At 39.8% G+C, this 27,709-nt stretch overlaps 5 protein-coding genes across 8 annotated transcripts; all 5 read right to left on the minus strand.

Moving 5' to 3' along the window:
• Positions 1-1,466: 1,466 nt before the first annotated feature.
• On the minus strand, positions 1,467-5,203 carry cdc37 (cell division cycle 37 homolog (S. cerevisiae)). The gene is made up of 8 exons (XM_017429298.3): positions 4,849-5,203; positions 4,425-4,706; positions 3,653-3,758; positions 3,463-3,578; positions 3,186-3,308; positions 2,320-2,502; positions 2,154-2,225; positions 1,467-2,030 (listed from the first exon to the last, which is right to left on the minus strand). Exons 1-8 carry the CDS (start codon positions 4,954-4,956, stop codon positions 1,887-1,889), a joined length of 1,134 nt encoding a protein of 377 aa, XP_017284787.1. The 5' UTR covers positions 4,957-5,203; the 3' UTR covers positions 1,467-1,886.
• Positions 5,204-5,845: 642 nt separating this feature from the next.
• On the minus strand, positions 5,846-6,853 carry cmc4 (C-x(9)-C motif containing 4 homolog (S. cerevisiae)). Of its 2 annotated transcripts, XM_017429318.3 has the most exons (3): positions 6,780-6,853; positions 6,639-6,698; positions 5,846-6,556 (listed from the first exon to the last, which is right to left on the minus strand). In XM_017429318.3, the coding sequence occupies exons 2-3, from the start codon at positions 6,694-6,696 to the stop codon at positions 6,420-6,422; spliced, it is 195 nt and encodes a 64-aa protein (XP_017284807.1). In that variant the 5' UTR covers positions 6,697-6,698; positions 6,780-6,853; the 3' UTR covers positions 5,846-6,419. The 2 variants fall into 2 exon arrangements, with proteins under 2 accessions (XP_017284807.1, XP_017284808.1); XM_017429319.3 differs by lacking the exon at positions 6,780-6,853 and having other exon boundaries at positions 6,639-6,777.
• Positions 6,854-7,204: 351 nt separating this feature from the next.
• On the minus strand, positions 7,205-9,958 carry LOC108243672 (intercellular adhesion molecule 1-like). Its single transcript, XM_017429276.3, has 5 exons — positions 9,160-9,958; positions 8,485-8,751; positions 8,048-8,380; positions 7,700-7,954; positions 7,205-7,604 (listed from the first exon to the last, which is right to left on the minus strand). The coding sequence occupies exons 1-5, from the start codon at positions 9,209-9,211 to the stop codon at positions 7,597-7,599; spliced, it is 915 nt and encodes a 304-aa protein (XP_017284765.1). The 5' UTR covers positions 9,212-9,958; the 3' UTR covers positions 7,205-7,596.
• A 144-nt stretch (positions 9,959-10,102) lies between these two features.
• Positions 10,103-15,414, minus strand: LOC108243671 (cell adhesion molecule 3). Its single transcript, XM_017429275.3, has 5 exons — positions 15,248-15,414; positions 13,084-13,362; positions 12,632-12,967; positions 12,118-12,381; positions 10,103-11,981 (listed from the first exon to the last, which is right to left on the minus strand). The coding sequence occupies exons 1-5, from the start codon at positions 15,312-15,314 to the stop codon at positions 11,848-11,850; spliced, it is 1,080 nt and encodes a 359-aa protein (XP_017284764.1). The 5' UTR covers positions 15,315-15,414; the 3' UTR covers positions 10,103-11,847.
• Positions 15,415-16,564: 1,150 nt separating this feature from the next.
• LOC108243745 (hemicentin-1-like) lies at positions 16,565-27,290 on the minus strand. 3 transcript variants are annotated; one of them, XM_017429401.2, is made up of 10 exons: positions 27,137-27,290; positions 25,197-25,463; positions 24,800-25,123; positions 24,078-24,299; positions 22,414-22,638; positions 22,059-22,322; positions 19,444-19,704; positions 18,944-19,288; positions 18,597-18,839; positions 16,565-17,631 (listed from the first exon to the last, which is right to left on the minus strand). In XM_017429401.2, exons 1-10 carry the CDS (start codon positions 27,243-27,245, stop codon positions 17,429-17,431), a joined length of 2,463 nt encoding a protein of 820 aa, XP_017284890.1. In that variant the 5' UTR covers positions 27,246-27,290; the 3' UTR covers positions 16,565-17,428. The 3 variants fall into 3 exon arrangements, with proteins under 3 accessions (XP_017284890.1, XP_017284891.1, XP_037834555.1); XM_017429402.3 differs by lacking the exon at positions 25,197-25,463 and having other exon boundaries at positions 27,137-27,287; XM_037978627.1 differs by lacking the exons at positions 24,078-24,299; positions 24,800-25,123; positions 25,197-25,463 and having other exon boundaries at positions 27,137-27,284.
• Positions 27,291-27,709: the final 419 nt, after the last annotated feature.

The raw sequence follows: 27,709 nt of genomic DNA on the forward strand, positions 1-27,709 counted from the left end.
CCTACAAGTGGATATTATTTAAGTGCAGAAAGACACAGAAAATAGGCCTAAATCTTTCGAGTGAGGAAAACTTACTCATTATTCACGCTGCAGAGAGGGTCCCCCCCCCCCACACACACACACACACACACACACACAAACACACTCTGGAAGGAATAGCACACTCAGGGTTGCCAGGTTGTTTGGCTGGTAGGATCAGACTTTCTGATAACGTGCATGTTCACATGAAGAAAAACTAGCTCCTTTTTTGGCACATGGAAATGCCAAAACTAGGCTTTTAAAAATAAAGTATTTATCATAAAGAACCTAAAATGATTGTATAAATACAATTGTGGTGTATCTGGCAGCACTGAGCATGTACTGCATTGGTTACCAGAGAATATTTTCTCTTTGTTTGTAACAAAAACGAGTCTTTTCTGATTTTATTGTTTTATCTCCTAAAAAACTGCTTTGTAAACCATTATTTTTTTCTTTTGCTGTGTTTATAAGACTAATTAAATCTTGACTTATCGTCTCTTCTCTGTTCACTCTGTGAACTTTATCGCCACAGTCATGCCATCCACAGGAGTATTCAGTGTTTTTGTCTCAAAATAAATTAACACTTCAACAAATCCCAACCGGCAAACGTGGGAGTCTGTTCATTAGTAACGTCGCCTCGTGATTTTTCGCCCCACAAACATTTCTGCTGCGAGTTATCTGATTACACTAAGCACACCTGTCATCCAGGCCCCTCATTCCACATAAATGCTGTGAATCACTCCAAACACCACTCCAGTCATCGCTGTGTCAAACTCTGGTGCAATGTTGTTGTGTTTTTGACTAGATTAAATAGGGGTTCGAGTGTTTTTAGTTTTGACTGTAATGAAAGGTTGTCATGTGTTTTCTCTACAAAAATAAAAAATGAAAATAGGCCCACATCTTGAGGAAAAGCTGCATTTTCCTCACAATCTGCAGTTTTTATTTAAACCTTTACAATCCAATTGAGTTAAAATGCTTTTTATTGTAGCTTGTCTTAACATAAAAATAAGTGTATTTTGAAATGTCAGCTATGACAAGCAAATGTACTCTGGCCTTCAAAACAAAAGCACAACGTTAGGGTAGAAACTCCACATTACCCAATAAAAGCCTATGTTTAGTCTTTGCACTGAATAAGCTGTTTTTCCATCTTTTTTGGACACATAAAAGGCTGAACTTCCAGAAATGACTGACGGTTTGGTCACATTAAGTTCTGACTGTATAAACCAACATCAGCTGGGCCAAAGGTGATATCTGAAGAAGGCTGCCATCATGAGGCTAAACAGCCACCAATCAGTCGGATCACGTCTCTATGAGTGAATGAGACTTAACTAACCTAAAAGTAATTTCTACTCACCAATATGAGTCTGTTTATACAGTTCCTTTGATTCTTAAGCCTTCCATCTTTCATGTCAGCCATGCAGTGAGACAGACCCACAATAACTCAAACAGAAGTTCAAACAGAAGTTTATAGAAATAGACACATTAGAAGAGACGCATCTGAATACATTATTAGAATAAGCCCTAAATGTCAACTAAAACTCTTGATTTAGGAGAAAAAACAAAAACAGAAGCCAAATGTGAAACCAGGCAGGCATGTTTGTTCACACACACACACCCACACAAACTGAGACATGTACACAAATAAATGAACAAATATAACTTTGGTGATGTCCAGACACACAAGCAGCAGTTTCTTGTCACTATCCAACAAAGTTCTGTTGCTAAGCGAACATGACTCAGTTTAATCCTACGAAACATTTTAGGAAACGTTGTTCCATCGATTTAGCCAACTAATCGCACATAATGAAGTTGCATTACATGGGGTGAGTACATTTGCAGAGAACAATTCAGAAAGATTTTTGTTTTCGTCACTCTGTCTTCGTCTCCTCCGGTTCCTGTTTCACCTCTTCGTACGTGGCTTCTTCTTCTTCTTCTTTTTCTTCCCCATCAGTCTTGGCGTTGGGAACCCAGAGGCCTGAGTCAATGCATCTCTTCATATGAAGCTTTGCCTCCTAAATTGTATGAAAAAATATATATCACATGTAAAGTCAACCTGTTTCAAAACTGTAAAACAAATTTTAATTAGCTTTCAGTTATTTAAATAGTTTGATTTGTGAACATAAAAGCGAACCCACCGTTGGATCCATTTTGCTGATGACATCTTGTAACATCTGAATGTCCTTCTCATCAAAGCATTTCTGCATCTCCTGTAATCAGCAACACATTCTGTTATGACACGGTGGCACACCAGGCATGTTAAGGTCAAACCATGATGAGCTAAATGTTGAGGCGTTCACTTACAGCTGGCAGCGACTCGTACACCTCAACGGGATCCAGCCCCCCGGGACCCATGCGTTTCTGTCGCTCCTCTTCCTCATACTCCTTCAGGGCTTTTTCGATGCGGATCTTCGCCCGTCCCCGAACTCGCTCCTTGAATGACTCCAGCTCATCGTTGAAAGCGTCCTGGTACTGCTGATCTGCTGTCTGGGTGAGTCCACGCACAGATTAACGGCCTTGAAGGAATGCATATCGCCCGCTGCCATTCATGCCAGAGTTTTAGACTAAGATCATCTTAGGTTGTAGCCATTTTGGTCAAAATTTGAACTTAACATTAACTCTCAGAGGATGTGTTGAGAATGACTCTCAGCTACTATCACATCAAATTTTAGCTCAATTTCTGTCAAATTCAGAAGCTAATGTTGATTAACTGTGGCAGCCATCTTAAACTGGATTGACCCTAAAAGTTATCCAGTTGTAGATGTACATCCAGTGATTACTTTCTGAAAGTTTCATTCAAATCCGTCCTGTGGTTCACGAGACACTTTGGTAACAAACAAGCGTACGCGCACACAAAAAAACATAATTATCAACCTTGGCCTTCTGGCAGCAGGCGATAACAATTAGTACAAATGCATTCCAACATGGAAAATTGTCAGGAAGTGTGAGAACATTTACAGAAAGTTTAGCCGACAGGTTTCAAGCATCAGGAAGTCAAACAATGTCAGCAAGTTCCAAAGTAAACAAGACCCAGATAGAACTTTTGCACAATGTTGTATAAAATCGCTCTCTGTCCAAGCAGCTTCTTTTATCTGTCATTAAACTGTCTGACTGAAGTTGATAAAATGGTTAAAGAAAATTCAAAACAACATTCAAATACACTTAGTTACCTTGATTTTGGCGAAAAACTGGCGGAAGCAACCACGAGGGTCCACTTTGAGGCTTTTTGACAACTCGAGAATAAACTGCATGACGATGGTCTGATGAGCCACTTGTTCCATCAGCGCATGTTTCTGTAGGAACAAACACGCCAAGTCAGAATAAAACAGCGTGCAGGAAATCAAAGTCACGTTCCACTAAACTGACATCATCTTGTTTGCATCTTAATTATATTCGGTAATTAGAACACGAGGCGCAACCGTAAAAACTGAAGCGAAAACTTTTTACCTCTTCAACTTCAAGGTCGATGCACATGATGACGAGATAGTTGGCAGTTTCTTCACATACAAGGTAAGGATTGTCAGAGAGGTACTTCTGGCTGTCGTCCCAACGTCGCAACATGCCTGAAGGAAAACCGTAGCGCATCACATCTCCGCTTTCACTTTCTAATCAGGACTCATCTGTGAGTGGGGCTTACCGAAATGTTTGATCTGCTTCTCGTATTTCTCCACAAAGGTTTTGTGTTTTTGCTCCTTCTGCTCTTCAGTCTCTTCAGAAGGATCAGGCTTGACATTAACGATGCTCTGTTGAAAACAAGACAAAAAAATAACATTGCAAGCAGAATTAATTTCTTTTTTTTAGATTTTTCTCCACATTAATCAGCTGATATTAGTCACTGTTACAACAATCTTACTGTAGCCTAGAATTTAGGGGATTTTTTAAGCGAGAAAGCTCTTCTGCCCTGATTTCTGAAAATTGTCATTGACCACAGATAAACTCATATCGGCCGACCTGAAATCTCAATATAAAATCAGTACCTGCAGTTAAACGCAACCACATTTCCAAAACTGTGTCAAATTAAGGGTTTCAGGACAGATGTGTGTGAGGTTTTGTGTGAAGCTGTGAATTGATGAAGCAGCCAAGATTCATGTACGTTAACGTGGTCATCTTTTCTGATACTAAATCTGTTTATAGACTCTGTATATGGGGCGACGTGAAAACATCTGACTTTAAATATGAACAGGGACAGAAAACTAAACTGCCATCAAAAAGCTGAGACAACTTTTGAGAAGCTGAATGGAGTTGTTTGTCATCATTTATGCCACTTTTTGTCTTCCAACATTAAGGATTTTTAGATTCAGTTCTCCTGAGAGTTCCCTGGTTGCTTAGACTCATATCAGTGAAGATGGTAACATCAGAAAGAAGAATCTGCAGCAGAACATCACATTGGCCTGCCTGATCTTTGTCACCTTGCTGAAACCATCCTTGCTGAGGGTGTCCACGTTCCACGGCATCTTCTTATCCTCTCTGTTGTGCTCATCCATCTTCCTCTCCCACTCTCGCTCCTCCTTTTTCAACTTCTTCTCCTCAGCCTGGACTTTGCTCAGCTCTGCTTTGGCCCCATCCGAGGCGCCAATGCTCATCTCTTGTAATTTTTTCTGCGTCTCCGCCAGCTTACGCCGACATTCAGTCAGACTCTTGTTGATTTCTCCCCCCTTCTTCTGAAATTCTTCCATCCGCTCCACACGTGCCTTGAAAAGCAAAACAATTATCAGTCAGTGCTTACTCATTTTCTCAGGCAATCAGAAGTAGCGACACCGAACAGGAAGCCAGCTAACATAAGCTAAACAAATATACAACCGTAAATAAACTAATTCCTGAGTCAAAACTCACCTGGTGTCTCCATCTGAAAAGACTGGGTGTGTCGATGTTTGGGTGGGTATCATCTTCATCGTCTGAGACCTCAATGTGGTCCCACACGCTGTAATCTATCCTGGACATCCTGCAAATCACAACCCAAAGCTAACCACCTTAGCTTGTTTTGAGAGTCAAATAAGTAAAACGAAGCGAACCACGACAAACAGAAATGCGTCAGCAAAGACCAGAACACAGTTGCGCCTCTCAGAAATACGTTTTCGTAAACAGTGCGGAGATTCGCTGTATTATTCCAGGGTAAATAGAGTCGGACCTCCCCAGCCCAAGTTAGCCAGATGCTGCTACAGCATTCTAGAAAGAATCGTTGCTACAAGTTTCCGGTGTACGTCATCACGTCACGACGTCAGAAGCACGCACAGCGCCGCGGCGTTGTGCCGAGCAGATTACAGCACCCCCGTTTGGTAAGCTTGTTCTTACTGATAAATTCAAGATGTTTGTCGGTACTATTAACGACACGACTATCTACAGTAATTTGATAATAACAAAAGCTGACAGTATAAACATCTTGGAAATTCGAAGTTTCAATATCCAGAATAATTTAATTCATAATTTCCTTTACAGAAATATAGTTTTTTTAAAAATCGGAAGGAGACACACACATAAGAGGGAGAATGGTGGTGATAAATAATTCATTAAATTGTATTAGTGTTATTATTTTTAATACATTTTCGGAAATCAGCTCATAAAATGTAAATATAACTAAGTTATTATTTAATTATTTACTGCACTATACAGGTATGGATGTTGGTATTACATAGACATTTACTCATTAAGTCACTACATTTGTATTTTTTTGTTTTGTCCTTTTTTCTAAGCATTTTTAAGTTTAAATGAAGTGGTTGCAAAACCTTTAATTGAGCTGTTGTTTAATGTCTTATAAATGTGTTGTGGACAGGACAGCCAACCAAGCCAGCAAACGAATAAATAAAATAAACATAAATGCTCAGATACTATATGACAAATCTGTACATTAGTTTTATTCAAGTCATCTTACAAATAAACATATGCGTTTCCATAATGACATCAGATCACAACTCAGAGCATGTTCAAGATGTGAGAAGCAGTGCTAATGTTTGTGAGGTCACTATGTTCATTTAAATATCAAGAGTCCCTTCTGTGGCTCTGACAAGCATAGACATAAAGAGTCTATGTATATGCTGACAGGTACCACCAGGAGAGCGTCACTAATCTGTATTTTTCCCCTGGATGTGCAGAGCCTCCATGAACCATTTGTAAAAATCAGTCATGCTTGCTGACATGCAGACTCCTGTATATCCAACAGATAAAAAGGGTGTGGACAAAATGGCAGCAGTTTAGTGAAATCTGATTTTTGGACCGGAAGGAGGCTTGATGATGGTTTTCTAAATCGATTTATTAAGTTTGTTATGAGGAAGGTGTGCACACTGGGTACACTGGATAACAAGTCAGTCTTTTTAAAGGTTATGATATAAATCCTGTAAAACACTACAGGCCAACAACATTGATCCAATGCTGCTTTCTTCCACTGCTCCCATTAATAAAGGTGTTTGTTATGTTTCGCTCTTGTTCTCCGTCGTTTTGGACTCTCTGAACCCGGAGCAGCAGATGGAGTTTCCGGCGTGAGCCTCACAGCACCGCCGCATGTCTCGGATCACGTCCTCACACATGCTCTCCACGTATTTGTTAGCTACAGGATTAGGGGAAAAAGTTGGTTAAAATGCGACTGTGGGACTTCACCTTTTAACTGCACACAAAATCACTCGGTGTACCTTGTAGACACTTTTGAATGGCACATGCTTGTTTTTGACACGGGTCTTTCTGAGGCATGTCTGTAGGAAAATGGAGCAATATATTCTTAAAAATTGAATAATCAATTTACCATCAGACAGGCCAAAAATTCCGCCGCTCACCTGTATCGTTAGCTAACGTTAGCCACTTATGCTACTTCCTGTTGCGAAAGTGTTTTGATCACGTGACGCGTCGAGATCCAATCATAATCGGTAAAAGAACAACAGCGGAATCTTGTGGCGAAAAGGAGCATAGCAGAATCGTGTAAAGGATTTTTACTTGATCAAAAGCGGTTTATAATCTAAAAGTACTAAAATATAGTTGGTGGTGGTGGTGGTGGTGTGTGGGGGGGGTAATTATAAGTTAGTATATACACCTTTTACAGTATTATTACTCTGTGACCAGTCATCTTAAAGATGTTTCCATTTGAGGAAAAGTTTTTACATAAATAAACCTCATCATTTCAAGACACTAAACTAATGCTAATGATCCTATTTAAAATACAACTTTGCACTTCAATTAATGAAAAAGAAACACGTTTTTTTCATTGAGCTTTTATTTATAAAGATAAGAAAATTAAGAAATATTTACAGTAACTTCTCATTGCTAGTCATTGTAATATCCAGAATAATTACACTTTTGTAAAGTTACAAGTTTTAATTTCATTAGTGGAAAAAATAAAGTTTAGAAAAAAATATATAAATTAGAGGAAGATTATCACACTGAAAGAGTAAAAGGTACGCTATTGCCTAAACAAAGTTTCACATATTACCAACATGACATCTTCAGTTCTTTTGTTCTCTGAGATCCAACTCTGGATGACAACAACATCCATCAAAACATCCAGTGAATCTTGAATGTCTTTCCTTCTTCGGGGCAGCAACAGTAAAATCTACACAGTGAAATTATCCCTGCTGATTCTTCTCAAGTTAGCAGGCCTCAAACACCTAAGTGAAAGCAAAGAAAGAGGCAGATTAGGATACAGAGGGTGAAGACATCGAACACATGCAGCACCTCCAACCAGGTGTTGTTTTTTTTTTACCTTTGGTCTTTGCTTTGACAATGAACTGTTTGCTCTTCTTTTCCAGCATATTAGAGGCAGTGCAGGTGTAGGTTCCTGGGAGCAGTGCGGAGGACGTAATAACTGCTTCCTCCTTCATTTTCTCCTGTATAGGATGGGAGGATTGCCAGCTGTATACTGGTTTGGGGTTTCCTGCAGCTGTGCAGTTTAAGGTGGCTTCCTCTCCAGATATTATTTCTAAAACCTCTGTGTCAGGACTCAAGAATGTTGGAGGACCTGGAGAGGAAAAAAAAACAAAAAAACAAAACCAGATATTATTCATTCATGCATGAAAAGTGTTTTTAAAGTGAAAACAGCTTTGTAACTTACAGTACACAGACGCAGTGAGAGGCTCTGAGGCCACAGTGGGAGGTGGCTGTGGTCCCTCTGGTCCGAGCTCCAGCTCTGCTACACACTTATACTCAGCGTCATTCTCGGCTTTGGTTGGTGTGATGACAAGAGTGGAGGACACTTGGACAGGCGAGGAAGATGTGAGGTCGGAGAAGGAGTGTTTGTAAACCTCAGTCGGCCCTCTGTACCACCTCAGGGTGAGAAACTGAACAGGAGCAATATTCTGAACCTCACAGAGCAGCTGATACTCTTTCCCCTCCACCATGGGGCCTGTGTGGTTCACCAGCGTGATGGAAACACTGTCTGGGGTTTCTGAATAAAGAGTAAAAATGAGGTGTTCAGGTCAGTGGAACAACCTCACGACTTTCTTAGAGTCGGGGTTGTAAAAAGCACATTTCAGCCCAGAGCTGACTCACTGTAAAGGACGAGGTTGAGTTTCTCCTCACACTGTCTCGGAGCTGTGAAAAACACCCCGTAGCAGATGGGCTCCTCAATCCAGTCGATAAGACTGTCCACTTTCCACTGGACGGAGCGGGCTTCATGTGTCTGAGGAACACCGAGGGCTGAGTCCCAGCCCAGGACACGGACCGGCCGTGTAGCTTCACAGCTGACCGACACCGACTCCCCGAAGCCCACCACCACCCTGGAGGGCTTGAGGATCAGGGAGCAATCTTCACCTGACACTGAGGCACAGAGCAGCAGTCATCAGCACCACCTTTCACTTTTATATTCACTCCACAGAAGTGAAACTGAACGTGTGACTTTAGTTGCAGCAAACAGAAGTCAATCAATAATAGAAATCAGGATAAAAATGTAAATATTTCAGTTTTTCCAGGATAGAGTAGATTTAACTGTGTTCAAACACCCACTTTTATATTATCCTGATTTTAAATGCACAAAATACTAATTAGTCTGCTTGATTTCTGCAAGGACAACACTAAAGTTGCTGCTCTGATCCTACTTATCATTTCCCTAATCTCCCAGCTTGACCTTTTTCATCAATAATCATTCTTACATTTAAACATTTCTGGATCATCCACCATCTACAACTCAAAGAAGCAAGAGAAAACACGTCGCCTAAAACTTCTTACCTGAACAAAACGTGCAAAACATGACAATCCAAGTCAGAAAGTTGTTTCCCATGGTATTTTATTTTTGCACTGAGCCGTCGCAAACGAGAAAATTCCAACTTGAACAACCTTGGCAACTCTGCAGGGAACTATGTTGGAACAAAACAGGGCTCCCTCCCAGCTAACTCCAGGGACAAGAGGAGGGGGCAAAGAGGGAAATTTAACAAAGCCCCTTGCTTCGCACTGCAGAGATTTTTCAACAGAAAATTAAAAGCAAGCCAAAGCCACTGCATATTTTAATCAGAAATACACATTTACACAAATCCATGAGGAAAATCTGTAATTAAACGATCATTTCCTCTCTAACTTCAGCGCAATTAAACTGTCTCTGAACAGGGAGATGAAACCACATGAATCTGAAGTGATCAGTAACAGTCAGTCCTCAGATGTTCTCGTTTTATTTTGTCAAACTGCGGGCGTGCGGAGAAGTGCGTTCTTAGCCTGTCTCGCACGCCTGTTCCGTACTGCCTCCAGCCTGCGTGCTGTGCTGAATCCCTGAATCCCAGCGGGCCGGAGTGTTGGACATGTGCAGCCCGCAGCTTGTAGGACTCACACTGTGACCGGAATGCTACGCAGCATATCACCTCGGACCACAACTGTCGCGCAAGAGGACAGGAAATCGGATGCCTTTTTTTTTGGTGTATTTATGGAAGAGGACAGCTGGGGATATCAGCCCTCACGTTCTCACTTTACTTGCAGCTTTAAATATGCCTCAACAAGTTTTCTGCAAAAAAAACATGTCTATAGTAAAACCTTAATCTTTTCCCTCAATGACTAACTGATTAAATGAGCCATTTTCCATCTGTCAGGTTGTCTTGGCAACACAGGCAAAGCATAAACAAACAGTTGGCCTACTTTTTGATAAAGATCTGCTGGAAATCAAAGGGACAACTGATGAACGAGCCGATTTTAGAAAATAAAAACAGCTTTATTTTGGCAACTTAAAGCAGGTTAGCATATACTCTTCTTTACGTCCCCTTTGTCAGGGTCTAATTAGTATGGATGTCTCAGACTGTATAATGTAGGTCACTGTGAAAGAGGCGGAGGAAGAGGTCCAACAAATTCACAAAAGGTGGCAAAGAAACCCAGACACGGGTTTGACTTGGCCCCAATCAGTATTCTGCCAGGGAAGGTGGCTGCACAAAATACATCCATCTTTGGACGTTATAGTCCATTTAAAATGACCCAAAGTGTATCTAATTCAACACATTTCATTTTGACACATTTCACTGATGCATCAAGAATCTGTTACAAAAGGCTCATAAAAGCAACTGTTTCATTGTTAGAAATAAGGCACAGAAATAACCGGCTTCGTCTACTCAGTGCATTCAAAAATGAAAACATTCAAAAGGCACATCACTGCATAAAAATAAACAATTTGGCATCATTACATGATTTATAAACACACCAAAATGAACAAAAAAGTACCGACAGTTGTATTCTGAGTAATCGTTACCATAGATAAAAACACATTCAAATGTGGCTTTTAAAAAGGGCAAATTTGTAATTTAAAGCCCTGAAAAAAGAAAAGAGGACCATTATTTTCATCAGGAACAGAAAGCTGCTAAAAATGCTACAAGAAGCCAAAAGTCAACCTGAAGTTTCCAGAAACTCTGCCACAAAAAGCACCAAGACCAGATGGGCTGAACTCAGACGTTTTCCTGCTTCCCATTCTTTGGTATCAGTCTTAGAAGGCAACATTTTCCTGGGGAGGACCACCGATGGAAGCTAACAAAACAGTAAGGGCAAAGGTGTGTCTGAGTCAGAGATTGGTTTTTAAGCCCACAACAGAAGACATCGCTGATGGAGAAGCCTCAGCATGATGTCTGCTTAATACTGGCACACTGGAATAAGGAGACAATATAAAGTATATATATGAAGTAATAAAAAAACATGAAAACAATGTTTGTGAGGATTTCTACAAAAATAAAACGAAGTTTCTCCTAACAACCCCACTGTGTTCCCCTTCAAGTTTACTCCTCATTCTAAATATATCTGATCCTTAGAAGCTAAAACAGGAGGTTTACCAAAGGTGTACGAACCGAAGAATTGTTAAAAGACACGTTTAAACGCTCAGAGGAGCTGCTGAGAACAGTGTCAGTGTCTCTGAGGTTAACACTGACATGATGGAGTGTGTTTGTTTCAGTAACCAGCCTGGAGTCAGCTTTTACACAAACACAACTGTCCACGCCAAAAATAACAACGAGGGAAGTCAGGGCCACTTTAACACAGCAGCTGTATGAAATCAGAAATAACTCTGTAGTCAGTCAGCTGGAACATGATTCACCTGAAGTTTGATTCAAACAGAAACAAAAAGTAGCTGAGGAGAGAAGTTCCCCTCCCCCAAAAAATCCCAACAAACAATAGTTCATACAAAAAACAGCACGAACACCTTAAACCAGGTCAGTAATGCTTCCACAGTGCGGTCTGCTTTTTAACGTTACCCCAACAGAGCACAGAGCTGGAGGATACAACTGTGCATTTTAACTTTTGCACCAGCGAACCACGAACAGACAAACGCCAGCAGAGCTCTCATGAACTCATGAAGCCACTTAACTGCTGCTTCAGAAACACTCAAATAATGAAGCTACCGTTTTTCTTAGTAAAGCCATGCGTCATTAAATTACCAAAAAAAAAACCCAAAAAACCTCATAAAATTCCTGAATTTCCTTTGGGGAAAGAAAACGTTCCGTTCGGCGTGACGAACACGAGCCCAGCGACCAGGAGCACGGCCCCCAGGCAGACGAATCCTCCCAGTATGGCTGCAAAGGCGGTTCGATTCCCTGTGGGAGACGGAAACTTTGGTTACATTCAGCTCATTCTGCCACAACAGCCATTAAAATGCCAGGAAACAGCAGAAAGAAATTACAAACGGAAACGGGGAAGAGAAATGTAGGAAGTCCAGCGGGAACAGATTACCTGAAGCTACATTGACGGTGAAATATTTGGTTTTTTGGTCGAGCGGGCTGGAGGCGGTGCAGCTGTAGATCCCTGACGATGCAAACTCTGGGGTTAAAATGGATTCGTTCTTGTTTAGCTGCTTCATCTTCTCATATGTGAACTGTGCAAAATGCCAGGTGTAGGTCGGACTTGGGTTTCCAGCAGCCGTGCAGTTTAAGGTTATTTTTGCATCAGAGGTAACTTCCAGGGTCTCATTTCCAGGCTGAATGAAGGTCGGAGGGTCTGGAAATCAACATAAAGAGAATATAATATTCTCAGTCGTCCAGGGCATGTAAATCCAAAAAACAAGGTTAAAAACAAAAAAAACTGAACAATGAGAGTTGAGAAAGCTCCTCGGATGAGAAGCGAAACGTCTTCAGCTACAGATTAGAAGTTCAGTTGCTTTTGTTTTTAAATTTTTTTGAATAAAGACAAGAAAAAAAAATACAGATTCAAATGCAGTTTTTAAGGTTCAAATGAAACAACAACTCACATATTACTGTTAATTTCTGTGATGCTGACCGAACTGGAGGAGGACTTCGTCCGTCTGAGCTCAGGTTCAGCTTCGCTTCACACCGGATCTCACTTCCATCATCGTCTCTGTCGGCTTCCAGTTCCACCAGCAATGACACGTTCTTTGGAGGCAGAGAAGAAGCTTCCTTTTCAGATTCTGATTCCTTTTCAGATAACTTCTTTCCCCCTTTGTACCAGACCACAGACAGACTTTCAGCTGGCGCAACTTCGTCAACATCACACTGTAAGGAGTACAGCCGACCCTCAGACACGGGCCCCCAGTGGCTCTGGTTGAGATGCACACGGGTTGGGATTTCTTCAGCAAAAAGGAATAGAAATGAAGGAAACAGCAGGTTAGAACAATAACAATAATAATTAATGGGAAAAAACACATATGGTTTGCTTGAAACTGTCATATAAAAATGTTCTTACGGTAAACGGTGATCTGTAGGGTTTTGAGTTTTTGTGGCGCGTTATCAGTAAAAGTGATATAACACATTGGTGCCGGGTCCCAGACTTCCACTTTGATAACATTCAAAGGTAGAGAAGAGACATTTTTTTTCAGCCCTCCTTTGATAAGTGGAGTCTCCCAACCCATTCCGACCACATTGTTGCAAGACGATGAGCTGCAGTTGGCAACAAAAGGACTTCCAAACTCCACCACGATCCTTGGAGGACTGAAGGTCATTTCACAAGCACTCGCAGGATTTCCTGAAGGCACACAGGAAACATTTTCTTCACTAAAACTTACAGTGCAAGAACATGACATTTCATCTTTTAAACGTGACGATCGGAACGGATTTGAGAAAGACAGGTTCTGGTTTTATGATCACAGTGTTGTCCTGTTTATAGTTTCTTCTGAATGTTTTTGGACTCAAACTGCCTCCACACACTTTGTGCCGGTTTACCCGTTCATGTATCACAACGCTTGGCTCAATCAGTAACAACATCATGTGACTTTGACTGCTTCTAACTTTTAGAATTATTTTCTTTTTTTATTTTTACAAAAAAAACTGTTCAAAAAGCACTGTTCTCTGAAATCTGCTTCAGCGTACTTGTTCTGTTTTTGTCTTCTGATGCTCCCGTTAACCTTTAGTTACTGCTTTGCTCATTTGAGCTTTCAGCTACCGTTTTGCTGATTTCACCCACTCTTTTGCTTGCTTTTACTTTAACAATTAGGTTTGCAATTAATTCTTCTCAGATGTTAGCAGCTGTTCAGCGCTCACACCGAATCATCACAGAAAATGCAGTTTCTCCAGTTGCAACATAAAAATCTCAATCTCAAATTCCCAAATCACGTGTTTCACATAAATAATGTTATTGTTTACCCTTCAAATCTCTGTTTGCGTGGTGCAAGGCAGCTGCTGAACAACAGTGAATAACAAATGCAAACTCTGCATCTGGAAAGGCCAGCACCTTCTTTAGGCCTGACTTATGGTTTGAGACGAGGAGGAAACTGTCTTGTGGTCTGAAGATAAATATAGTCAGCGGTCATCTAATACTAGTGCAATCTTTGCTTATTTTAGATAAATAATAAAGGTAAATAATACCAACTGATTCTGTACGTCTCACAAGAGCACGGCTCTGTGGTGAAAGCTGCAACCCAGACCTGAAAGCATTAAAACTTTGGATTAATATGAAACAAAAACAACAAAACAAAACTAAAAGTGTTGAGCTGCTGAAATACAACACCAACTGAAAACTGAGCATTTCACTTTCAGAACTTCAGCCTCCGAGAGCCTCAGCTTTTTACAGGTCCTAACTCGATTCCTTGTCCTGACTCACTGAAGGAATGCATATCGCTCGCCTCCTTTCAGGCTGGAGTTTTACACTGAGAAATGACCGAATCACAACCATTATGAGGTTCTCTAAGGTCAAGTTTTCTGTGGCGGCTGTCTTAAAGGTGGTCATCCAATAAACATTTCCTGCAAGGTTCAGTAAAAAAACTGTCCAGAGGTGTGTGATTTATTTTGATAACCTTTAACAAAGAGATCATGCAAGCTGTTGGCACTAGGAACGTGTTGGGGATCAGACTCAGCTACTACCACACTAAATCTGAGCTCAGCACCCGTAAAAATGGCGGACTTCTGTTTTTGTTGTTGTTGTTTGTTTGTTTGTTTTTTAATGTCAGCTGGTTGTGGCGGCCATCTGGAACCGATTGTCTCCAAAAGAAAAAAAAAGTGGAGGTGTTTCTAATGAGTACTTTCTGAAAGTTTAGTTAAAATTAGTCCAGCGCTTCGTGAGAAATGTAGCTAACAAACAGAGAAACGCACGGCGGGCGATAACAAACACCCGAGCTGTCGGCAGGGGAATCCTGCTTTTTGCACGTCGCCCTGTTACAATGTGCACATTTCAGCAAAAAAAACTCGTATAATTTTACTGCAGGGACGTTGCAAGCAAGTTTCGAATTAATCCCAAACCCAGAGCAAAGTTTGAAACATTTAATGGTTGACATAATAAATTATTATTAATAAAAAAAAGAAGTCTTTATGTTAAGGAGTGAAATGGGCGTAGGCTCTCCCCATAAAGCTGCACGGAGACTCAACATGTTCTTATTTATGCAGGACCATGAAAGGAGAAGGAAAGAAACATTTACCTGAGAGCGGAATGATGACGAACACGAAGAACCACATGGTGGTTTCTCCGAAAGAGGAAACAGACATTAGTTACTGAAAAGAAAAGACGTCCTCTCGGATCCGGGGCAGCAGGGAGGTCGCTTCCTTCTACTCTGAGGTACAAAATCAGAAGTCGCGCGACTCGCGAGCCCGGATTCGAAACCGAAAAAAAAACCCGTTGCGTTCGCGTGCATCACGTAAACCGCCTCCGGCTCCATTCAGAACCTGCTTTTCTGCTGCGTTCAAGTCCACATGAAAAAACAATACTCTCTATATTAAAAGGTCCAAATTAATTTAAAAAAATGAGAACAGTATTAACGCAGGAGACTTTAAAGCCATGGTTGGTGCATTTAGAACCAAATGGCTAAAAACATTTATTGTACAATCAAATCCAATGTGGTTTCATATCTCTGCTTCCATTTTTAAGCAGCTGGGAGGATTTGAATTCTCTGCCAAGTGTGACTTTGAAATTGGTAAGTTTCCAGTAAAACCATAGCAAGTTCTTCAGTTCTGAAAAAATGATGTTTCAACACAATTTATCATTTAAAAACAATAAATAAGATTCATCCCGTTGCCATGTTTGTTGAAAGATGATTTAAACTTGTTGGTCTGTGAGTCAGAAGATGAATCCCTGGAGGATTTCTGTTTTTTTTCTTGTCAATACTCACAAAGTTTTAAGACAGGCATTAAAAACTGGAATAATCTGAAACTTAACATTCCTTCTTTTCATGTTGATGCCATTTTATTTTATGTGGATAATTTGCACCAGATCTGTAAAAACATATTGTTTTATGTTTCTCATTATATGGCCTCGCTCCTCTGTTCAGTATACGTATTTTTGCATTTTTTTTCTTTATTTTGCACCCCCTATCTTGTAATTTGTAGCTATGATACCCTTCACAAGAGTTTGTCTTGTTATACTGTTCTGTGTTTTATGTGAACAAAAAATAAATAAATAAAAAGCCACATGTGGAAAATTCCTAACTTTCCCAAAGTGAGTGGCCGCCCTTCAGTTGCACTTTTTCTGAATCGCCTTGAAAGGCATTCAGCTCCTGAACATCATTGTTTTAAGAAGTTTCTCAAGGTTTTCACAGATTTGTTCTTGATTGTATTCTTAGATTTTATTTTTGTGACTCCCCTTACTTCCTTAAAATAATAGGAAATTAGAGTGAGTAACTTTCAGGCCAAATATAAAACACCAACACAGACAGCAGACAAAATAGGTGTTTGCGTCATCAAATACTTCCTCTTCCAAGTTTAAAAAACTGCTCTGTTTGTTCTCAACTAAATTAGAGTACTTCTCTGACAAAGTGCAAAAGCAACAATTTTAATAGTTAAAATACTGTTATTTACAGCAGTATTCACAAATTATACAGTGTTTTCTTGTTTGTCATATCACAGTTGAGACTGGAACTCCTTCATTAATGTCTAACACCTCTGTGCAGTCCAGTCTGAAAGCCATCTTCACACTGTTTTTTATAAATAAATACAAAGTTTTGCCTGTACTTAAATATTTTCCTGAATATACACAATAAAATGAGCAGTCACGGCTTCAAAAGCACAAAATGTGGAACAAGACAATGCATCCCATTAGGCCTGAGCCTGACACAGTGTGGCACTAAAAAACAAAACAGACAAAACACAAAGAGGCCGCTTGCAATTAGCATCCAAAGGCAAAAGTGTCCAAATTTTCCCCCAAAGTTGGAGCAGTTTTTACAGGTTTGGTGACAACTGAATCATACCAGTTTTACGCTCTCAAAATGGCAAACGCATGCCAAAATTATGTACTGCTTTAAAAATATTCTCATACAGATCAACGACTTTGTTCACAAACATCAATACAAAGTCTTATCTGCTATAGTCCCATTAGATTCACTTTGTATAAAAATAGATATAAAACTTGTGCCAAATTCAAAGTCCTTGATCCTTTTCCCTTTCTGTCCAGTGAAATCCAGTAGTAGATGCAAAACGGCACATCTCGAGTCAAAGCTGAGAAACTGGTTGTGGAAACACAGATGAGAGAATAATAACATGATGTTTGGTGTAGTAGAAGATATTTCCAGCCTGTTTTAGTGGTATCCAGGCTTTACAATACTGTTAGTTTTGGTGTCAGAGAGTTTCAGTTCAATCCCAGCGTCCATCCTGGAGAAACACCTGTGCTGCTACGACAGTTTGGTCACAGGTAACTGGATGTCCCAGCCGTTGTGAGCCACGTTGCCGTTCTGACTGCTGAATTTGGGGTTCTTGAGGCTGTAGCGGCGCATCTTGGTGTTCTTGTAGTAGATGGAGTAGATGAAAAGGAAGACAATGGAGATGATCACCACTGTGAGAGCCACGAATCCAGCAATGAGGGGGAGGTAATCCTCTGTAAAGAAACCAAACAAAAATGTGTCTCAATTTCTGCTATTTAACATCTTAAATGTTCTTCTCTGTAGAGTTGTTCATTATTTTTAGAGCAAGATCAAACATGATCCACATCACTAAGAGGTTTGGACAAAGAAGTGTAAGATGAAAATGACCACAATACCAACTTCTTAAGGATCAACAGAACCACATTTCTGAGTTTAAAGCAGAAGTTTTGAGGAGGATTTTGAGCCTAAATTCTACCTTTGGTATTCTGCCCAGTGTTGTTCAGAACCTGACTCCAGCAGGTCTTTTGCTGTATCACCTACATGTGTCCCATTAGATTCAGAGTTGATAATCACAAAACCTGTGGAGGATGACGTCTAATTTGCGACATCATGGTACATTACTGGACTGGGAGCTGCCATCGGGCACATTACGTTGTTCACATGATCAGCAGCAACACTCAGACTGTGGTGACACACAAACTATTTCTGACTGGTATCAAGAGGCCAAAATAATGCAGGAAAAATAATCATTAACACCATTACACCACAGACATCAGACTGGACTGTTGTGGCAGAATTACTGAACTATCTTTTTTTTCCCCCAGTATTTAATCTTTCTGATTTAGTGACCCAACTCTCCCAGCAGCCTCGGGTTTGACATCTTGACCAAAGTAAAACCCAGCGTCATATTCTGCTGCTGAAATGACTTTTTTCTGCTCTCTCACACACACAGATTCTAAAAGAAAACATGTCCAGGTATAAAATTCACATCAATAATAAATATTTAAAAACTGGTCTAAATCTGTCTATATTCCAAGGAGGGCAACTTGTACAACTCCACAGGTCTTAGTATTTGCAGAATTTGAAGATTATTTAAATGGATAAATGCAGGAATAGGTCTGATCTGGTTCCTTTGATTGAACCTTATATGTTCAGCAAAGAAACAATCACTCTTCAGAAAAAAATTTAAGTACATTACCTATTAAAATAACTTTAACTTCTTGTATGGTGGAGTTAAACTTATTAGTAGCATTACACTTGTAGGAGCCTGCGTCATAAACCACGAGATGTCCATCAGATTTAAGAGTTGCTGTTTGCGAGTTGTACTCCCAGTCGATTGTTGGAGGAGGGTTACCATCAGCCTCACAAACAAGCTCCTCGGGAGAATCTCTGAACACCAGGACTGTCTCTGGAAGCTTCGTGGTATTAATACTGGGTCCATCTGTAAAACCAGAGGCAAACAGCAGTGTGAGGACAGGTTCAGGTTTATTAGAGTTTATGAAGAGTTTTTAAGACTGACTACTGTGAAACAAAAGTAATTCTCACAGAACACAGGGATATTTAAGGTGTTGGACGTCATGTTTGGAGGCTGTGGTCCTGTCAGTCCCAGGCTCAACTCAGCCTCACATCTGGCCTCGATGCCGTTGTGAGACCTCTCCAGAGTGATGTTCATGGTGCACGACACGTTTAGCGGAGATCTGTTGGGACTGGAGTCGCAGCTTGCGTTACCTAACGGTGGGACGGTTTCGTTCCCTCTGTAAAACGTCCACCTCACGGTGAGGTTTTGTGCAGGAGCGACACCGATGATGTCACACTTCAGCTGCAGCTCGGTGCCCTCCAGGAATGATTCAGAGGCATTCACGAAGCGGATGGACACTTTTTCTGGTATTTCTGCAGGGAAGTTGATTCAAGAAATATTTTTTTAGATTAAGATGGAAAAATGAAACCAACATGAAATAAATAACAAAAAATAAAGGCGTAGCATTCCTTTTAGGAATGCATATCCCCCACCCATGTCTGCTGTGGTGTCAATCAGACATACTTACTGTAGAGAATGTAGGGTAAAGCTTTAGAGCAGATTCCTATCCCCGTAAAGTTCCCATGACAGGAGGGCTGAGGGTCCCAGTCTTCGCTGGTGTTAACAAACCAGCTTGAGTTAGATATGTTAGTGCTTTTCAGAGTCCAGAATATTTTTTTAACATTGGTCTTGTTGGTTTTGGATTCGCACTCTACAAGTTGGCCCCTGCTTTGGTATTGCAACACCACCTCCTTCGGAGTTATTTCAATGGGGCATTCCTGCTCAGCACCTGTGAAAAGAAGGGTGGGAGTGGGAAATGGTTTTAATCCACTTTAAGGCTACACGCATGAATTATAACAACATGACATTTCCAGGTATGGTCCTGGAGAGAAACAGAGCATTAAAGCCACTGGTCCTAAGTACAATGGTATCACTGAAGGCAACAGGAAAAGACTCAGGAAGGATATTCCCCTCCCTTAATGCAGTCTGTACTTGGTGGTGCCCACCATTCTTTCAGCTGCACTGTATACATACTAGTTAAGTGCGTCATCCCCCCCATTCCTCTAAATATAACACATAAAAGGATCCTAATTGAGACATATAAGGGAAAATAAAGAATACAAGCACCATTAAAAGTACATAAGTCAAAGGCAAGATCAAAAACCTGAATAAGTCATTTCAGTTCCATGCAGAGTCGCACAAACAACTATAATAAATACTGTTCTTTACAAATAAGAACGGTTTAAAGTTTTTACTTCGTCATAAACCATCTCAGTCTCCACACAAAAGAAAACATGAGCTCTTAAAGTGTTTCACGCAACTTACGCGACTTTGTCCCGTTAGAAAGCGACAGCAGCTCTAAAATGAAAAGGACCGACAGCAGACGAAGAGAGCCGAAATCCTCCATCGGAGTGAAAGAAACTCAGAGAGGTGACTTCTGAAAATCAGGAGCTGCCGTCTTTCTTCTGCTCTTCGAGCCCGGTCGGTTCCGCTCAGCCGGACGGACACAACCCAGAGGCGTGCGGGGTGTGGGGGGTGGGGGGACAGGAAGCTAAGCTAAGCTACAATGGCTGGAAAAGCAGCGAGCAGCAAGCGGAGAGGAAACGAGCCCCCCCCCTCCGGCACCGGGCACGCACTGTGACGGTGCGCGGCCCCACCGAGGCCCCCTGGCTGCTAACTGTGATACAATATAAGGCAAATGTGAAACTTTTACAGGACTGAGTAAAAACTTTAAACTGTTCTCATGTGTAAAGAACAGTGTTGTTGAGCAGCGTACTGTAGTGGGGTGTGGAAAGTAGAGGTGTGCAGGGTGCTGCAGCACCTCACGATGGATTCCAGAGGACATGCATGTTAAAATCCATCCGTTCATTTATTTTAGCTGGTTTTTCATGCAGCGTAGCAGGGGAGAGGGTGCTTTGCAGCTGGCTGGGGACAGCCCGGGCAGGTTGCAAGTTTAAATTCCAGTATTTTTAAAGTTTTGTAATTTTGTTACACAAAGCAGTGCTCTTATTGTATATGTTTATTGTGCTGTTTTATACGGTTTATAGACTGTTTAAAAAACACTGCAGTGTGGGAGTTAAGGTGGAATGTTTTATACAAAATCTATGTGAAAATCATGTCTTGTTCACATCATCAGTGTGCTGAAATGCTGATTTTGATATTTTAGAAAACTGATTGGGAATCAAGTCTGAAAACCATGTTTTGTTTTGTTTTCTCTGCCTTTTTAAAATTTTTTATCCAGACCTGGAAAATTCCTAAATTCATTTCCATGTTTTTAAAGATACATAGGAACACCTGCATGCAGCATCCTCCCAGTGGAGAAGATTAAAGGGTCATCTTTGCAAAATTATGAAATAAAACATACAGAGTTATTCTGAACTATATCAAATGGTGCAGTTTGAACGAGTTTATAGTTTTCCAAATATATTGAACGCAGTTCTGAAATGCAGGTCCACACTCAATATACACAAAACACTCGGCTGAATCCACCGAAAACCAAGTGGGAGCTTGAGTCACATGACTGACCAACATAAGTCTGTGAAGTAAACAAATATGGGTGGTATGTTTACCGTTTGACCTATAGGTAAACAAACACTCGTGGATGTTGGCATCTGGTCACAAATTTGGCTTACAAATTTTTAGTTTAAAGACACATTAACCATGGATATGAGAAAATATTTTGAGGATTTTTTAAAAAAATTATTTTTTCGCCCCGCCTTCTTGACTTTGCAGTGAGTATCTTTACACAACTGAAAGTAAAGGTCAGTTTAACAAAGAAAATGAACATTATTTTTATTTCACACTCATTTTTAGCACATAGGATTTGTGTTCCTAAAGGGAATATATCAACGAGACAATGAAAACTAAAACATTGAGGAGCTTACTTCTCTGGTTTCAGAGAGCAAAAACAAAAGTAAGAAGAAGAGGAGCTAAAACTAATTCTGCCTCCAAAACCTAATTGGATTTTGTGAAAATCATTTCTGATAGAACTGTTTTGTCTCACAGGACTCTTATTCAAATTAAAGATAGAAAAAAGCCAGAAAATAGATCTTATATTATGGAGCTGAGTAATATTTCTGGAAAATCATAACTGATTATCACCTTAGTCCCATGAACAAAGACCATGCGTGGTGTTGGGCCTACCTTTTACATGGACCCGGACCGTTTTGGAGACGCTCCCTTGCTCAGTCCAGACTCGACAAGTGTAGAAGCCCGTGTTGTATCCAGTAGCTCTGTCGATGATCAGACGAGACACTCCATCTTCAGTTTGCACCATCACATTGGCTTCCTGATAGTAACTCCAGGAGTAGTTTGGTTTGGGGTACGATACAGAGGAGCACTTCAGCCCTAAACTTTCACCAACGTTGACTTCAGCGTCTTCAAGCTCAAAAATCTCTGACGGTGGGTCTACAAAAAACAGTTCAAGAGACGCGTGTGAGAGGAGAAGAAAATCCATTCACGTAAGAGAAATATTCTGCTCAAGAAGAACGCGGCTTACATAAGACAATAATATCCACTGTGAAGTTGTAACTTGACAGAGTGTTTGAAACTCTGACCAGGTACTGCCCGGCATTTCTTCTTGTCAGGACCTGAGGAAGTACCACCTCCTCTTCATCTTTGAACCAGATTTCCTCGGGTTCAGGGAAGCCCAGAGAGCACGTGACGTTGTGAATCGAGTTTTCTAGTATGGTGTATGTGTGAGGACACGTCCACTCTGGTCCATCTGAAAGGTGAAATATAAAAGCACTTTTTCAACTTGCAATGGATGACCAACACATCAGGGGGGTGTTACCATAGATTTATATAAAACAACTAGAGTGTGCCCTGGTCATGTGACCTTGTGATACATTGCAGCAACGGCAGCCATTTACAACACGGTGAAACGTCTGCACTTGGTGCTGTGGTAAATCTTGGCTAAATAGCCCTGAGTAAAGGCTGACTAAGTAAGAAATAATAATAAAATATAACAATATAATAATAGTATACATTATAATAATATAATGTATAAAATAAAAATGTAAAAATGCCAGAAAGTTGTATGCGCTACAGATGTGTCAACAAAAGAGAAAAAGGAAAACATTTCTCCTTTCACAAGTAAGCAGATTTTATTTTATTTACCACAATGTGAATGAAGACCTTGTGTTACACCTGTGTCAGTTTGAGCAGGCATCACAGAATTTAAGCTAATAATGTAACAGTTTCAAAGTAGCTCAGAAAGTCAATGTAACTGCTGTTATTTATTGAATTGGCTAGTAGACAGTAGCTACTGTGGCACGTATTCCTGTACAGAGTCTAGTAGTAAGTATGCTGTAGAGGCTGAATCGTGCCACAGTTTAGTACAAATAATTAATTAGTCTGAAAATTTACTTTTTAAGCTTAGGCATAAATTAGACAATGATCACTGCAATTAGCTGCAACTAAGTTAACATGTAACTTAACTTTACATGGTAAAAAAGTTAGTTGCAAATTCATCAACTAGTTGAGAAGTATTGAAATCACTGGAAGAATTAGTGACTGACTTCGAGTCTAGTTTAAATCATCATTAGTTAGAGCCAATATATTTTCCTTATATAACATGTAGATGCTTACCATGATTGTATGAAATTAATATTAATTCAGAATTATATTAAGTTATTGGAAAGAGATAAAAAATAATTTGTGATACAGATCCAGTTGGGCTTGTTGTCAATTAAGGCTATAGTACTTAAAACTTGACTACAGTAAGCTTTTAATAGTGGTTTTTAATTAGCTTTTTAACACTAGGGTGTGCATTTAGATTGTATGTGTACACCAGAGGGCACACTGATTGTTTTAGGTCATGACTAAAAGGTCTATGTCTAATATGTTGTTAAACAGCTGTTTTATCTGCTGTGAGCAGCTTCCCGTTTTGGATGCCATCTTAGCTTTTCTACGATGCCACAAATGTAAACAGTGGGTTGGACAGGCAGTGCACACTCTTGTTGTTTTATATAACTCTTTGGGTGTTACACAAAAATATCTAACATATTTATTATGTTTTTTTTAAATATATGTGTCACACTCTGCATTTTTGCCCCTTATATTGCAGCTTAAGCTCTCTGTCTGTACAAGACTGCATAATGTATCCATTCAAAATGCATATAGTTTGTTAGTATTCCTTCTAAGACTGAACGTGACACTCACACAACACATCAACCTGGATGTTCGTCCTTTTTAAGGTTAATCCCTCAGCTTTAACTGTGAATGTTCCCGCATCATGTCTTCTCAGAGGGATGGTTGAGTTTATGAGGCGTCCTCCTTTCAGCCACTCGACGTATGGGATGGGATTTCCTGTCACTCTGCATTTCCCCTCCAAGGTTTCGCCTTCATGTAACTCAATGGTAGAACACTCGATGTCTGGTCCATCTGGAAGCAACAGGAGGCAGGTGTTTACAAACAACATAAAAACTTTTTAAAAACTTTTTCTGTGCATTACTGCTAATTTTGTACTGTTTTAGCTATTCATATATCAAAATGTTTGGCCCAATCATGAGATGGTTGCCATGACTTTTGGTTTTTGTACCTTTTATATTTCTCAAAACTTTATTTGACTTTATTTACAAATATACCATAGAAATATATTAAGCTATCTTCATTTTAATAAAAAATGTTATGTTCAAAATCTGCTTCAGCAAACTTGCTCTATATTTATCTTTTATGCTACTTTTAGCTATTGTTATAGCTAGTATTTTGTTAAATTTAGCTTTTAGCTGGGGCTTTGCAACTCAGTGAGACTTTGTATCACTGGGGTTTCAGTTTTCTAAAAATCTGTGATCTACTGAGAAGAGGAATATTTAGACAAGCACCTGTTAGTTTAGGAGCTTGTAATGTTAACAGTGCAACAAAAGAATAAGCGACATACTTACATTTGACTTCTGTATGATACTTTTGTGAAGAAGCAGTAAAATTAGGTCCTTCTGGTCCCAAGTCCATATATGCATCACATCTTAACGTGGTATTGCTGTCATGTCTTGTTGGAGTAAAATAATGGTGAGGTGACAAATTTGTGGGGTTTATTGTTGTACTTTCAGAAATGTTTTTTTGGTGAATGATGGTATCTCCCTTGTACCACCATACAATGAGATTTTTCACTGGTGCAATATTAGAAATGTTACATATTAAGGCAGATTCCACCCCTTCTGTCATTTCTGATTCACTGCTGGAGCTGATGCTGATGGATTCTGGGAAAGCTAGAGAACAGGAACAGATTATCAAGCACAGTTAATTTATCAATTTGATTTGTCTACATAAACTAGGACTTACTGTAAATAACAACTTCTGGGCTTCTGTAACACTGACTTTCATTTTTATAGGTAATATAACAGAAGGGATTCATGTCCCATTCCGTTAGGGTCTCAACTGTCCAGGTCAAAGATGTAACAGGCCTAAGGCCCTTGCCTCCTTGAGAAGCCTCCCAGCCTAATCCTTTTATCCCAGTAAGTGATGTGGTGCAGTTCACTGAGACTGAGTCTCCATATTTCACCACAACCCTGGAGGGACTCAAATCAATGGGACAGGATTCAGCTTCACCTGCAGCATGAAAGCAAAATTACCATTTTAAGTTTAGCATAATTAACACAAGAGAAGCACTTTGCTACAACTTTGCTTTTTTACATTTTTTTCGCCTGCTGCTGAAGGCCATGCAGTGTCTGTGCGTTTGTTTGCCTGTAGCGTTAGCAAAATATTTCCAGACAGATTTTAATGAAACTCTCAGAAAGTAATCATTAGGTGTACATCGGAAGTGATTACCTCCATTCAAGATGGCCACCACAGCTAAGCAGCCTTATCAAACACAGAAATGGCTATGCCTCCGTTAGTTTCACTGAAAGTTATTTCTAACACATGCTTTGAGCACAAACTGATCTCACAAGAACTGTTTTTAAAACTTTGCCATTAACTATGAAAGTCAAGTGTCTGTTAGCAAAATATCTCATGTACCACTGGATAGAGTTTTGTGAAACTCAGTCAATAATCCATGTATGTGCATCTAAAGCTGATTATCTTTTATATTTACCCATATTCAAGATGAGCACCACAGGTATTTGAGCCAACACAACAGTGGCTGTAACTCAGTCAATTTTACTGATACTGACTTAAAATCTGGTGTGATAGTAACTGAGAGTCATCTGCAACACACATTTACTGCAAATGTGTCTCTTGAGATCTAATCATAATGTATAAAATAGTGGATAACAATATTTACAGATGTTAAACTGTTTTAACTCTGTCTCTTCTCAGCACAAAACATTTTTAGTTTAAAAGTCTGGCATGAAAGGCGGTGGGCGACATGCATTCCTTCAAGAAATGCTAGACCTTTAATTGAAACTTCAGTTTATGCACCAACAGCCTTCCACATTGTTTCTGTGGAATGCAAATTTTACATAAAATATCAACAAGACAGCTGAAAATGATCAAAAGTCCATAAAATGTTATTTTTCTGATTAATTACTGAGTAAAACATACATACTTTTTGCTGCACTTTATCTATCAGTATTTTCCACATGAAGAAAACTATCTGCATCTAATTTAGTATGAAACACCGTGTTAAAGAAGCAGTGTTTTTTTTTAAATCATCAAAAGTGCTGCAGTCAGATTGCTTACTGACCGCACTCGTTTAACTGTTTTTTCAGCAACACATTGGCTGAGCACTAGTTGTACTGACACAAAAAAAAGAAAGAAAGAAAGAAAAAAGCTAATTCAGCTTCAGAAATCACGAGGGTCAAAGGAGTATAGATGCACATAATGACCTGAAATGTCCCGCTAAAAAACAACTTTATTACGATCACAGTTTCTCAACAACTACAAGTAAGCAAAGTGATTATGTACTGTATCTCACAACACTTAGAAAAATTTAACAAAAATGTCTTTTATTTTATTATGGTAGTTTTACTTTTAGCTGTTTGGGTCCGGTTTATAAATAAGCAGTTACTGTTCAAATTATCATCACTATAGTCTTGTTTTAAGCTACAAACTACTGAAAACTTACACTTTTATGTGTTAGAAGTACATATTCTTATCTCACATGATACTGCTCCCCTCCAGTTAAAGAAAAGTTCTGCATTTCGCAGATTCCTGCAGTTCTATATTAACACTACTGAAGAAAAAGTCTATTTCCACTTGCTCTTTTCTTGACGCTAACAGAAAATAGCAAAAACAGACATTGCATCAATAAAATGAAATGAATAAAAGTGACAAATTCTCACCTGACACAATAAGAACGAGCCCTGCAAAGAGCTGAAGAAATAGTCTCCACTCGGTCATTGGATTTGTTTTCTGTCTTGATGCGGACAATGTTCCCTTTGTGGTTTTCATCCTTCTCCTCTCAGCTTCTCTTGTGGGACTGTGCCGTGCCGACCCACTGAAAACCAGTGGATTACATGGGAGGGAGGGAAATACAGGCAGTACATTCTGATGCATGCTCTGCCTCTCTTAGGGAACACACACACACACACAGTGGGCTGGTTTGTGTGTAAATGAGGACATGAGCGGCTGACTCATTCTTGAGTCAGGCAGTTTTAATTCGCTCTGCTTTTAACTTTTTGGCACATTTAAATGCTTGTTCTCTATAGTGCAGCTATTCTATCTGTAATCTGACGATAGTTGTTTTTATGGATGTTTAGGGTCTACAAACACTCAGTGATTTAGGTCTAAAACCATAGAAGTTCAGTCTTCATATTAAGAAAAGGCAAGAAGATAATCTGGTTATTGTAGATGGTTCTAGCAGGTCTGGACTGATGTTTGAATTCTGGCCAATTTAGGCTAAACATGTAATGCCA

This window comes from Kryptolebias marmoratus, linkage group LG12, assembly GCF_001649575.2.
Source record: "Kryptolebias marmoratus isolate JLee-2015 linkage group LG12, ASM164957v2, whole genome shotgun sequence".
Classification (NCBI taxonomy): Eukaryota; Metazoa; Chordata; class Actinopteri; order Cyprinodontiformes; family Rivulidae; genus Kryptolebias; species Kryptolebias marmoratus.